Source organism: Epinephelus moara, chromosome 18 (assembly GCF_006386435.1).
Source record: "Epinephelus moara isolate mb chromosome 18, YSFRI_EMoa_1.0, whole genome shotgun sequence".
Classification (NCBI taxonomy): domain Eukaryota; kingdom Metazoa; phylum Chordata; class Actinopteri; order Perciformes; family Serranidae; genus Epinephelus; species Epinephelus moara.
In genome coordinates, this window is record NC_065523.1 from 9468093 (window position 1) to 9481641 (window position 13549).

Sequence of the window (13549 nt, forward strand, 5' to 3'; positions counted from 1 at the left end):
AAAACATGTAAAAATAACATTACTGTAGTAGGACAACTAGAGCAGGAACTAATTAATTTAACTTGATTGTCTTTTTTTAATTTTTAATTAACCCATTTATTATAACTTGATCTAATGTATATGTTTTGTCAGATTAATACTCAAAGAAAAAATATACTTTTTGTTTTAAATTTTGCTCTCAGATCCTCATATGTCATAAAATGGAAACATTTTTGCTTCATATATGACAGACTTGGACGTTTAATCAATTATCAGAATTGTTGTTGATCTAATTTTCTGTTATGTCTAATTGTTTGAGCACTAATTATGACCCACATTGACCACCATAAGCAACTACTTCCATCAGCAGAAACATCAACAAGGATAATCTGTATTTTTCTATAACTTAGTCCAAATTAAACAATTTAATTCATGTCGTGGAAACTGATATGAGCCAAACTCTGTTCACAAACTACAATCTCCGCATGTCTATGGTGAGTATTTATGAACTTTACCCACCCTTTGTTCCTGTATGCACACACGTGTTGCTCTTTTATTTTGAAGGACATTTCCCCTGCTTCTGGTCCTAACTGTGGCTTTGGCTAATTGTATCTAGCTTGACGCAGCTCTCCTTCAGCACGCCACCGTGGACAATTTTTTTCTTCTCCAGGGACATTTTCCTGACAGGACACCGGGCAGCAGCCGGGACGTATCGACCTCTTGTCCGGTCAAGATGAATATCTTCTTCCCTCTCTACAGTCCTAACTGATGCGGGCTGGGCTAAACACAGACATATGTGAATTCAGTTTCACCCCTTCGCCACCAAACACCGTGACAATTGTAGCACCATATTGGTGCTCGATATATAGGCATGTGTACACCTTGTAAAATATAAATTATTTTTCTATTAATCATTGACTCTTTATGCTAATTGGGCATATGGATAATAGCCTACAAAAAGCAGCACTTATATCCCCTCCTAAAAGTCTAGGTTTTACCCTGGTCTGTGATTATAAAATAGTCCTTTAGCAAATTTATTGGTAAAATATTAACAGCTAACTAGGTTAGCTAGTAAAACGTAGCCTAACCCAAGTTTATTTGAGATATCACTGAATCTTAAGCATAAGTGACTCACCTAAGTTTCTTATTGCCATAAATTCTCTAACTGTATCTGCTGGTGGTGGAGAGGGAGCACGAGACGAGTGCACGCGCCACTGATGAGAGGACAAGTGAGGAAGAACCAATCAGATTTGTTTGCCTATTCATTTAATTAAATGCTAATTACAGCATATCAGCTATCTGAAAACTGTCATTTTCATTGGAGAGTAGCTATATATATATATATATATATATATATATATATANTACTTTGCATTGAAGTACATTTCAGAGGGAAATATTATACTTTTTACTTCTCTAAATTTAAGTCAGATATAGTTACTAGTTACATTTCAGTTTATAGTAGTTTTAATAGTTATATATAGTTATATTTCAGTTTTTTACATAAAAAAGTGTTTGGTATTTTGCTCCATTTTTTGACACCTAACTGGGTCATTTACTTGACAACTAAGAAGATAAATGAAACAGTAAAACTATCTGGCCAAACAAAAGCAGCAGGGATATTCTTTGATGGAAAGTACCATTTCAAAGTGAAATGTTGTTGTTTTTTAAATTAAAATTAAGATTTTGCATGTTTGTTTGTTTTTTAAAAAAACCCAATGCTTTTAATCAGATTTTTCACAACATTTGTAGCTTATGATCTGCTACAAAAAAGGAAAAGTCTTGTCAGGTTTCAAACGTTTATGAGCAGTTCTGCAAGAGAGTGATATCCCTCTCTATATGGCTTTAGAGTATACTGTATATAAAATGTAGACAAGCTAAATCATGCAAAAACTCTACTAAAGTGCATGAACAACAGAAATCAACCCAAACAACACATAATATAACAAAGTAAATGATATTGCTTAAAGGGAAATAATCATTTTACAATGAGAGTTAATTTATGTAGTTTAATACCAAAATGTTTATCTTTGAATCACATCTATGTAATGTGATTAAAATAACCATTACAGCATCTGGATGCAGGATAATGAAAACCTGTTACAATAAATGTATAAGCATTCATAAAACCCTTTATATGTCCTGTCACCTATGCAATTTAAAGACATTTACCCCCATAATACACATCAAATCCACTAACATTCATTCCTATGAGTCTATTTGATTGCTCATACTTGATTAAAGATACAAAAATACTTTTTTTTTTTTAAGAAAATCAAAGTACTGTCTATCAGTGAAGTCAGTCCAACAAATCTGTAGAGACCCCGTGAGGCTGTGATGCTCATTACACTCCGAAAAACAAGTTCTGGATGGATGAAATATGAAGAGAGAACTTTGCTATTCTTTGATCTAAAGGTCTTTAGGAAAGGTCAGTTCTTTTTCTATATCTGAAAGGTTTATCCTCTGCAATGGCCTTTTTAGCACATCTAAAGCCCATTTGGGAGGGATTTATGTCCCTAGGGGAGGAGGGAGGATTTTTATATCACCTGTACTGATCAGTGATTCTAATTCCACTCTGAGCTCGTATGTCTGTGATTGTTCAACCCACCCAGTAATTACAGGTGGCTACCTTTTCCTGTGAACTGACTCTCCTGTAATTTAAGTCCAGTCCACAGAGACACTTTACATTTTAAATGTGTATCTGAGTTTTATACAAAGAGCAGTTTACTGCTACTGAGTTTGAAGTACCAAAGGATTCTGTTAACCTTATAGGTTACTTGTGATCAACAGTCAGTCAATTTTAACTTTACTTTTTCCAAGACAGTTGAAGCTCATCAAATGTGAACTGTCGCTTTCCTAATGTAAAAGCAGCCTAATCAACATTCATTCAAAGACTTAATGGTACAGCAGGTGTCTTTATGTAATATTAACCCTGTCTGAATTATGTAAAGGTCCAGTGTGTAGGATTTATGGAAATATTTTGGCAGAAATGGAATATAATGTCATAAGTATGTCATCTTTAGTGCATATCACCTGAAAATAAGATTTGTGTTTTCGTTACCTCAGAATGAGCCATTTATATCTACATTGGAGCGTCTACGGAGATCGCCATGTTTCTACAGTCATCAGAATTGACAAACTTAACAGTGGCTGCAGATGGGTCCATTTGTGTTTCCCATCAGTCAACATAGTTAGTAGCACCTTTAATTCATCAGCATAAGTTGTACTATCAGCCTAAACTGAACTTTATAGAAAATATAAATGACTTAGTTGTTTAACAAATGGAGGTTTTGACTCATTGGTGATACTAGAAGAAAAGTCATAAGATATCCTCTGGGAACCATGAATTTCTGTACTTTCACCAGTATCACATCCAATAATTTTTAAGTATTTTCACCCTGGACCAAAATGTTGCACCAACCGACTGACTGACAGACTGACTGTTAAGACAAAACCTGGTCTTAACTGACATTTATTAACTGGAGAGAATAAAGTTCACTGTGTTTTCTGATGAACTAAAACATTCAACAGGTTGTATGTTTCACAGTGTCCCCTGAAGGCACCGCAGGTCCCAGCTGTCGAGCCAGTTTCCATCGTCTTTTTCTTTCTCTATGGTCCTTTCCTCCAAACCTCCTCTCCAGAGATAAAGGTGGCTTTGACATTGAGGGCATCATCAAGCAGAACAAGGTCTGCGAACACAGACACAATAAACAGGATTAATGTTTCTGTCAATACACGGCAGAGACGATTATTTTATGCAGTAAATCCTGACCCGCATCTGATCCATAGTCCAGGTTTCCCTTCTTGTGGCAAACACCCAGAAGTTGAGCAGGGTGGAGTGAAGCAGCCTCCAGAGCTTCCTCTACACTGCAGCCTGTTATGAAAATGGAAATACAGTGGCGTTGTAGTGGAAGCTAGGGACTAAGTACCTGAAATACAGATCCTGTTATTTAGAGGGACTTCTTGCCAAAATCTTTAACCATTTCCCGGAAAAATACCTGCAGGATTCATGGGTGTCAGAATACTGAGCTATCTTCAAACCTAATGTTATTTTATGATGAACTATCTGCAGTTCTGTTTTTAAAATCATTTAAGGCAAGAAATCTCAGACATCCTAGGAAAAGAGTGACATATTTCAAGGAAGTAATTATGTTAAAATCACCGGAAAAGCCTCAACATGACTGGGAGCCTCCTGTTTATCTAAATGCTCCAACATTTTACTACACAAATCCGTCTTTGAAAAGCTCAGTGTTGTTACAGAACCCAACATTTTTTAAACTAGAGAATTTTTTGGGTTTCATTTACGCCAGTCATAGCTGTGGAACAATCAGCATATATCATGGCTTAACAAGCTCTTTTTAAGTCATAAAACCAAGTAACAAAATCTCGCAAACTCACCTGAAGCATGTTTAAAATGCCGTACACACATGTCCATCGTGGCTATGCTGCCGCTGAGCGTCTTAGTGCCTACAAGAAAAAAATAGTTTAAAACTCCAAGTCTTTTTAAGAGCTGAATCAGACTGATGGGGGGAAACAATCTAGGATACAGAATAATTACCTCTCATTCCACAGGTGCAACATAAAAAGATCTTGTGACAAATAAAATACCAAAAGTTATGAATCAGCTGTTATATTGATGTTTTTCTTCTTCCCTTAAAAAAACAGTATAATTCAGACACTAAATATATTACTTACATTTGAAATAGTTTTTGGCCTCAAAAGAAGAAGAACGAAATGATTCAAACTTCCATTTAGTCGCTGTCCCCACAGCGTTGTATGACAGGAGAGAATACTGTTGGAACTTGGATTCTGAATTTATTTTTTAGTCCAGAAAAGCGTCAGTCACTCAATTATTTTAAAACTACAACAGTACAACTGGGCTCTAAATATTTAGTAAGTCTGTTTTTCTTTGGCCCCTCTGCTGGTCTACTCCTCGGTTAGACTGAACAGATTTAAACTGTTCAGCTGATATTCACTGATCCAGTTCCAACAGTGCTAACCTTAGAGTAACACCCTGTGTCTATTGTGTGGTTTGAAGAATAGCTTTGCTAAAACAACATGTTGTCTGTTAATTCCAGCTTATTACAGACATTATTGTGCACCTGACACCGAAACATAAACATGTTCTTGTTTAAATCTGCTCACATTTTGATGCTACACTTCCTGTTTCTTTTACCAATGACTGCTGATTTCTTCTCTTCTTATTGAACTGTTGCTCAGAGGGATCTTTGTCTCTTTCAGCTGTCAGTCTGGTTGAAACATTGTACAGCATTTTGTTCTCCATGTACAAAACAAACCCTTCATACAAAATATCATATATTTGTAAAGAGGACTTTCTACAGCCTAAAGGCATTAAAGACCATTCAAACCCAATCAAGCTTTTGTGACAGGAGATAACAAACTTTTAAACAGTAGTACACATTTGTGTTACCTCCATAAATCATCATAATTAAACAGAAACTGTGTGAAAATGTTTTAAAACTGAAGAGGAACTTAAGACCTGCCACATATGCATGGAGACCCTGGATCTCAATGACCTGCTGGCCCAGAGTGTGACGACCAGGAGGAAGACCCATTGCTGTGATCGCATCTGTCACCAGCACCAAACCTGAACAAAACAAACAAATGATGACAGGAAGTGACATCAGGACTTCGGCTCTCTATAGTTTAGTAGTCTTTCCACTGACAACAGCAACCTCCACTGACCTGAAGGGTGAGCTCTGTGAGCGATGCGTAGGGCAGCAGGGTTCGTGTGGATCCCGTCAGCTATCATGCCGTAGTACACTGTCCTGCCTGCAGGAACTTGATCACTGGTCAGCAGACCCACAATACCAGGGTCCCGATGGTGGAACTGGATCACAACACATACGAAGACAAAAGAAGATGCTGTAAGTAATGAATAAAAGCAAAACAGTGCTTAAAGAACAAAGCGGTGAATGGTTAGGGCTGTTTCATAGTCGACGCAAAGGCACGCAGACGCGAACGCATTGGGACGCATCGAGACGCATTGGCTGCCATGATGCGTGCTTGCGTCTCAAAATGTGTTGTCCATCTTTTTTGATACGCGATGCAGCGACGCGTGTAATACCATGCGTTGCCAGCGGGGGTGATAATGCAAGCGACGTACCTGAAAATAACCAGCTTTTGTTATTCACAGAAGAAGCAGGTATGAAATATGGCGGGCCAGGAGGAACAACTTTGCGAACTCGTACAGGCACACCCCCATTTATATGACAGTTCTAGTGCCCTGCACTCTAATAAAATAGCAGTATTAGCTAGCTACAGCAGTACCAGCTAGTCGGAATGTACCGGTGACTCTGCTACCCCCTATTGCGCAATTGATGTATTGCATTTCAAGTGTCGCCCGCTTCGCTTGCGTTCAGTGTGTTGACAATGAAAGGAAGGGCGTTGCTCGCATCGCTTGGTCGCTTGCTCACGTTGCGTGCGTCGACTATGAAATGGCCCTTAATCTCCAACAGCGTCAGGAAACCAGAGGGAAGATGAGATACAGCCAGGGGGGGAGCACTACAACCGCACTGTAAAAATACTCTGTTACTTAAGTAAATCTATGTAAGTATAATTAGGAAAATCTAATTTAAGCATAAAAAGTAGTAAAATGTCCCCTGTGAGTGATATACAGATTATTTTCTCCTTTAATCAATTGATTGGTTTGTGAAAACAGTGAGAAATTTATCACAATTACCCGGGGCCCAAACTGACACCTTTACAATGTTTGTTTTGTGTGTAAACCTCAACAGTATTACCAATACAACACAATTATTAAACATTAATAGCAAAAGCAGCAAATCTCCTCATTAGTTAAGCTGAAAGCATGAAATGTTTTTACATAAAAAATGACTTAAACCATCAAAATAGTGTCCAATTAATTTTCTAATTGATTATTCAACTAATCGTTTCAGCATTATTTGCACATTTACATATCTTTTGTTTACAAAATCTTAATTTGTAAAGTAGCAAAAGCTGTCAGATAAATGTTCTGCAGCCAAAAAATACAATATTTCCCTCTAAAACGTATCAGGGTAGAAGTATAAAGTAGAAACTAAAGTAAAGAAAAGAAAAATTTAAGCACTTCAGGACAGTTTTTTGATTAATAATTATAATTAATTAATTTTTTTTTTTTTTTTTTTTAGATATTTTTTGGGCATTTTTTGCCTTTAATCGACAGGACAGTGAAGCGTGAAGGGGGGAGAGAGAGAAAGGGAGAGACATGCAGCAAAGGGCCACAGGCTGGACTCGAACCCGGGCCGCTGCGGCAACAGCCTTGTACATGGGGTGCCTGCTCTGCCACTAAGCAACCAACGCCCCATAATTAATTAATTTGATTAATATATTCAGTTACATTCCACCACTGTTTAGCACATTGTTTAAATTATACTGTTTTGGTCTTGACAACCAGACACCCACTATTGCTTTTCTCAAAGTATTTGTTAAGATCATGTAGTGTAATGTTGTATGCTGCAAAATGGATATCATGTGCACAACAACATTATTACGATAGATACAGGCTCTAAAAGAAGATCAGGTGGGACTCACAGGCAGCATGGCATTAAAGAGGTGAGTGATGAAGGAAGCTCCGTGCTGAACAGCCTCCTCAGCCTGGGACAGGTTGGCCACAGAGTGACCTACAGGAGGAAAACAGTAACATGCAGGAGGACCACATTAACAAGAGTAAGAGATGTTCACACAAAAACACACCTAAGAGCACCTGCATTATGTTTTTCTTACATTTAAGGTGTAAAACAAGCTTTAAAGAAAGCAGGGGCTCATTCTGGATGTGAGTGAGTAGATGACGCTCACCTAATGACACAGTAATGCCCCTCTGGCATAGCTCCCTCACCACTGATAGGCTGCCAGCCAGCTCAGGAGCCAGTGTCACCATAGCAACGTTGTCCAGGCTGCCGTAGGCCTCTATTAGGTCCTCTGTCCCTCCGGACTTAAAGGTGCGCAGAAACTGCTCCGGGTGAGCTCCTTTCTTCTCCAAACTGATGAACGGGCCCTCCAGGTGAAACCCTGCAGAGAGGAGATCAAACTTCACTCTGTTGTTGCAGCAAATAGAAAATATTTTAAATAATAAGTCTGCTGATATTGTGTGTGTATCAAAGCCTGATCTGTTCCTCTGTGCCATAGGGCTCCGTTGTTATCCACAAACTATTAAAAACACATCAGTTAGCTACGCTGTTGCACTGAGTGACATGTTCCTTCATTAGCATGAACCAGTGACTGTATATAAAGATGGTTGGCTGCAGTATAGATCACAAATGCCTCCCCGTCCATGTTGGCAGGAGTGACATGGGCTAAACATTAAAAGAAATTAAAGTACATGTCAAAGATTATTTTTTCCCAAAGATAGCTTCTGTCATTTCAGGTAGCTCTGTCAAGCCACTGTTTGTCCAAGTGTTTGTTTTTCTGATGTTTGTTTTTCATTGGTTATTTGATGCTATAAAAAAGGGGGTGTGATGTCATGAGTGAAAGCTGTGTGTGTCATTTGGTGTACTCGCAATCAATGGTGCTGCTCGCTACTGGGTCCGATGGGTGCATGGGCAGCAACTCACTACCACACACTAATGCGCTGACTTTGGCTCCAAATGATGGAGATGGCAGCTCCCCTTTCCAGGAGATTTTGGCTTTATCTTTGTGCAGCTGGATGATGTGGAGACGCATTATCCATCTTTATATACAGTCTATGCCATGAACACACACAATTTTTTTTTTGACTCATCACACATACACTGTCCAGCTGCCACAAATGCTCACTAGAGGACCAAATGTGGATTAATCCACCACTAAAAATAGTCCCCAACAAATGCAGTTTCCTCCTCTTTGTTTGATAAAAACTAGTGACCAGCTGTTTCAGGAGATAACTGAGCCATTTAAGACATAAAAAATAAAATAAGAAAGGAAGTCATGTTTTGTTGTTGACTATTTAAAACATATAATTTAAGTAATAACCAGTAATGTAAACACAGCAGTAAAGCATTATAATAATTAGAACATACAAACAGAGTGTACTGCATGACACCTTTGGAGCAGACATACTCAAAATGGGCATTTGTCCTTAAACTGGATTTATCCTTTGGTATCAAGGGGCTTTGGTGAAGCAACACACCCCACACTGCTAACATCTTACCAAGAACTCCAGCTCCATGCTTTCCTCCATTGTGAACTTTGACCTGAGGCAGAACCTGGAACACACATATAGATTACCAATGATGGATATTATGTGCAGCAGCAGCCTCTCAAATAATAAAGTTAGACACAGCCAAGAAAATCCATTTTAAAGGAGTCCGTCTACAATACTCCACAAAGCCAAAGTGGAAAGCAGGCAGTGACACTTAAACATGAGAACAATGTGAGAACATTTCCTGTTTGATATGCTGTATAGTTCACTGCTTGAAAAGTACACGAGTTTTATCCAATTAGCTGGATAAAACTTGCAGGCAGCAGCTAATTAGACAACCTATGATACGAACCTCTTGTCTGTGTAACTCAGTGACTGCTTAAGTTTATTTTGTCATTATTTACTTCTAGAGTTTTATATGAATACATTTTGAACTTCATATTTATTCAGTATTATGTTTATGTTGCTGTTGATTTAACTGTGTTGGCCTCAAGCACAAGGCTTCTGCATTTAATTAAATAACTTTCTCATACTAGGATTTTATCTGCATCATGTACATGTAACTTCATAAATTTTTGGTTATTGCTTATGTATAGAAATAATATATTTTTTTAAAGTTGAGTTCATGATATGCAAACACTCAAAGGCCCTGTACAAACTTGTTACCCTTCCTAAGTAGGTAAATCTTAAAAGTGTCTGATTCTGTACCCGGATAACAAAGCTGAAGTGTTTTATGATACCTTGTGGTAGACATCAGGAGGAGAGGTGACCAGCGTGGGACAGAAGGACGTCACACCGTGCTGCAGGATCTTTTTGGCTACAAATGAAACTCCACTGCTGACGTCCTCGGAGGCCTGAGAGAAGTCAATGCCATATCCTCCTGCAGGGAGAGGATAGAACGCTGAGAACATATACATGTAGCAGAATGATCATCAGTTTTGTTCATTTTGAAACCCTGGACTGATTTCTTACTGATACAAGTCAGTCATTATCATTTAATATGTCAGTTATTTCAATTGTCATAAAACAGTGAACACTAGAAATTAAACCACAGCAAATGTCTTGTTTTACCTGACCAACAGTCGAAAACCCATCACATTTATTGTCAAAGAAAACACATTTGCAGTGGTGCTCCCCTTTGATGTGTAAAATCACTGGAATTCCCCTTAAAACAATTAATCTGTTATTAAAGTTGCATGCCAAGAGTGGAAAAACATTGTCAGTTATTTAACTGATGGAAAATTAGAGACTATTTTAATAACTACTAGTTTCAGTCATTTTACAAGCAAAGTGACAAATATTTCCTACTTCCATGAGAGGATTCTCTCTGTTCTCTGTTTTTCAATACTTCAATACTAAACATTTTTTGCGATTTGAAATATTCAATGAAAAAACAAGGCATTTGATGGCATCACACTGAGCTCTGGGAACTTTTGTTGGGCTTTTTTTTTTTGGTTTGTTTTCAACATTTCATAAATTTACAAAGACAAACTTATTAATGAAGATTACAATTTGCAGATGAATCGAGAAGGAAAATGATTGTTAGTTAGAGCCATAAATAAATAACAAAATTGTTTCAAATTAATTTGCTGTTGATGGAGTTTTTGATTAATTTACTAACTGTTTCCCTTCTGAAACAGATCAGCCACACCCTAAAGCACCCTGAAGGCAGCACAACATGACGGTGACAGTCAGATGAGCTTTAGCCATCCACACTGAATTGTGTGTGTGTGTGTGTGTGTGTGTGTGTGTGTGTGTGTGTGTGTGTGTGTGTGTGTGTGTGTGTGTGTGTGTCTGGTACCATTGATCTGAACGTCTATAAAGCCTGGGGCGATGATGCTGCCTTCACAGTCCACACGCTTGTCGGCGTAACCTTGCTCATCAAAGAAAAGCTTCTCTGGATCTAAGATCCACCCCTCACGCACCCAAAGGTCCTCTCTGCGTGCACACACACACACACACACACACACACACACACACACACACAAACCAGGGGTAGAATGTAACTAAGTTAAAATGCGCACAAACTTAAACATCTGCAGCAGTAAAATGCAACATACATATTAATACAGCAGGAATGTAAATTAATTTTGCTGATAATACTTCTGCCACCACTGACACAGTGAGGTGGTGGCAGAACTATTATCAGCAGCAGGTGAGGTGTGAGTGTATGTGCATGTGTTGTACCTCTGCAGCTTGTGGTTTCTAAGTATTCTGCAGTTGATGAACTGAGTGATGGGAGCATCAGACACAGACTTGTTGGACGGCATGTTTTTCTCTCAGCAGACGAGTAGAGACAAACTTTGTCCACTCTGCTTCAGGTGACTGAAAGAAACAGCAGAATAAATGAAATGCTCCTCTTTGTTGCACAAACAGGGATATCATGTAAACAAACTCTCTTTATCTGTTTTTATCTGTTTTTATTGTTACATTAAACATTTCATTACTTTGTAGCCATCACACTCGGGCTGCAGCTAAAAATGATCAGCAAATGTATTAATTTAAACGATTCATTGTTTAAGGAATTTTCAAGCAAAGAGAAAACATTCTTTAATCCCAGCTTTACAGTTTTCTTAAAATAAAATCTTTAAAAACCCAATATCTTTGGATAAAATAAACAATTAATGAGATCATCTTGGGAAATTTTAATAAGCATTTTTCAAAACATGTCAGAAAATAGCAGTGTTAGAAGAAGTACTCAAATCATTTAGGAATAGGTAGGAATACTCTGTTACAAGTAAAAGTTCTGCATTCACCTTTTAAGTAAAAGTATAAAAAGTATTAGAATCAAAACATATGTAAAGTCCAAGGATCAATTACTGCAGAATGGCCCACTCACACTCACATATATTATATCATTGGATTTGAATTATTGATGCATGTGTTCATTACTTAAATGTTGCAGCTGGTTAAGGCGGAGCTTATTTTAGTGACTTTATATACTGCTGGGCAGTTTAATCTATAACAACACATCATTATTTTATTGTTAAATAAACTGAATCTACAAAGTGAGCTGTCAAATGTAGTTGATTCAAAAGTGAAATAGTTTCCTGTGGAAGGTAGTTAAGCATAAAATAGCATAAAGTGACAATACTTAAGTAAAGTACAAGTACATAAATTGTACTTAAGTATTTGAGTAAATGTAACGAGTTACTTTCTACCGCTGAAAAATAGTAAAAAACTGTCTGTCACTATTTCCTAAAGCCCTAAAGTGACATCTTTAAATGTCAGAACACAAATATATTATAAATTATTATATTATAATATATTATAATTATATATTGACATTTTTCTTTCCAATGAATACATTTTGGAACCTTTGTTTCTCTGTTATATCTATCACATATCTAGCTAAAAAATTGTTCTTCATTTTCAAATAGTCCTGGTTACTGTGGTAAAAGAAATGTGTATAAATCTCTTTTAAAAGCAAAGTAGACACTTTGAGAGGCACAGAAGCCAGACTAAAACACAGCTTTTGGTCAGCTTTAAAACATTTGAGGAATCTTAATCTAACCACATTTTTGCCCTGAGATGGACTGCAGGGTGGCCCTCTTTGAATACATGTATGTGTTGCTCTGCTGTGACAACAATTAAGCTGAACTCTAAACCTAACCTCTGAAAGCCTGTAGTTGATTTTTGTTAGCTATGGTTTGGCTTTCCATGATCACCAGCTTAAAGTCATGGTTGGTGTACTTTCTCCTTTATTTATTACTATCACTGTGTATGAAGTGACCAACCACTGATGTACCAATATTAAATGACATCTGATATCTTATCAATGTGGGTGCAGCAGCTGACTTTGACCCCTGATCTTCTTTATGCTCTTAGGGCGTTTTTGAATGAGGTTGCAATAGGCAAAATACATGTTCATCTAATTGTCTTTCAAATTCTGTGCACGTATTCTTTTACCAGGTTGTATTTGAGAAACTATTACTTGTGGCTCTGGTCTGGTCTCTGCGTGAAAATGCACAATGCCAAACTTCATCCAGAAAAGAGTCAATTATAAGTGTCCATAGCTCTGACCTTCTTTACATACCTTGACACAGAAAGAGGTAGTGAGTGTGAGGATCGGTAGAGTCCAGTTGTCAAATCGGCATACACAAAACCCTCAAAACAACACTTATTACGGTAATATTCAAACTTGTTCAGTAGTCACACCGTCGCTCTTCTTCCACAGGACCACAGCAGCAAGGCGAGGAGGGCAACATTAAACTACTGTAATTTTTAACCGAGTGCGGCGACCGTACATTTCGTATTTCCAATCAGCTATTTTGCCATTAGCAGGTAAACAAATAACCAAACTAGGGGTTACAGTGTTTATGTACTTGTCTAGTACTGGTACTCCCCTCAGAAGCGTTTTTAGCTGAGTCTGTAGAACAGAAACAGGGGAAACGGATGTCATGTGACAAAGCGGAGCTGCAGGTCAGCTGA

At 37.7% G+C, this 13549-nt stretch overlaps 1 protein-coding gene across 1 annotated transcript; it reads right to left on the reverse strand.

Annotated features, from left to right (window-relative positions):
* Nucleotides 1–1978: 1978 nt before the first annotated feature.
* On the reverse strand, nt 1979–13509 carry amdhd2 (amidohydrolase domain containing 2). Its single transcript, XM_050070176.1, has 12 exons — nt 13155–13509; nt 11306–11443; nt 10920–11056; nt 9859–9998; nt 9128–9182; nt 7798–8010; nt 7534–7622; nt 5686–5830; nt 5480–5587; nt 4378–4446; nt 3752–3853; nt 1979–3668 (listed from the first exon to the last, which is right to left on the reverse strand). The coding sequence occupies exons 2-12, from the start codon at nt 11386–11388 to the stop codon at nt 3589–3591; spliced, it is 1221 nt and encodes a 406-aa protein (XP_049926133.1). The 5' UTR covers nt 11389–11443; nt 13155–13509; the 3' UTR covers nt 1979–3588.
* Between the last annotated feature and the right edge of the window lie 40 nt (nt 13510–13549).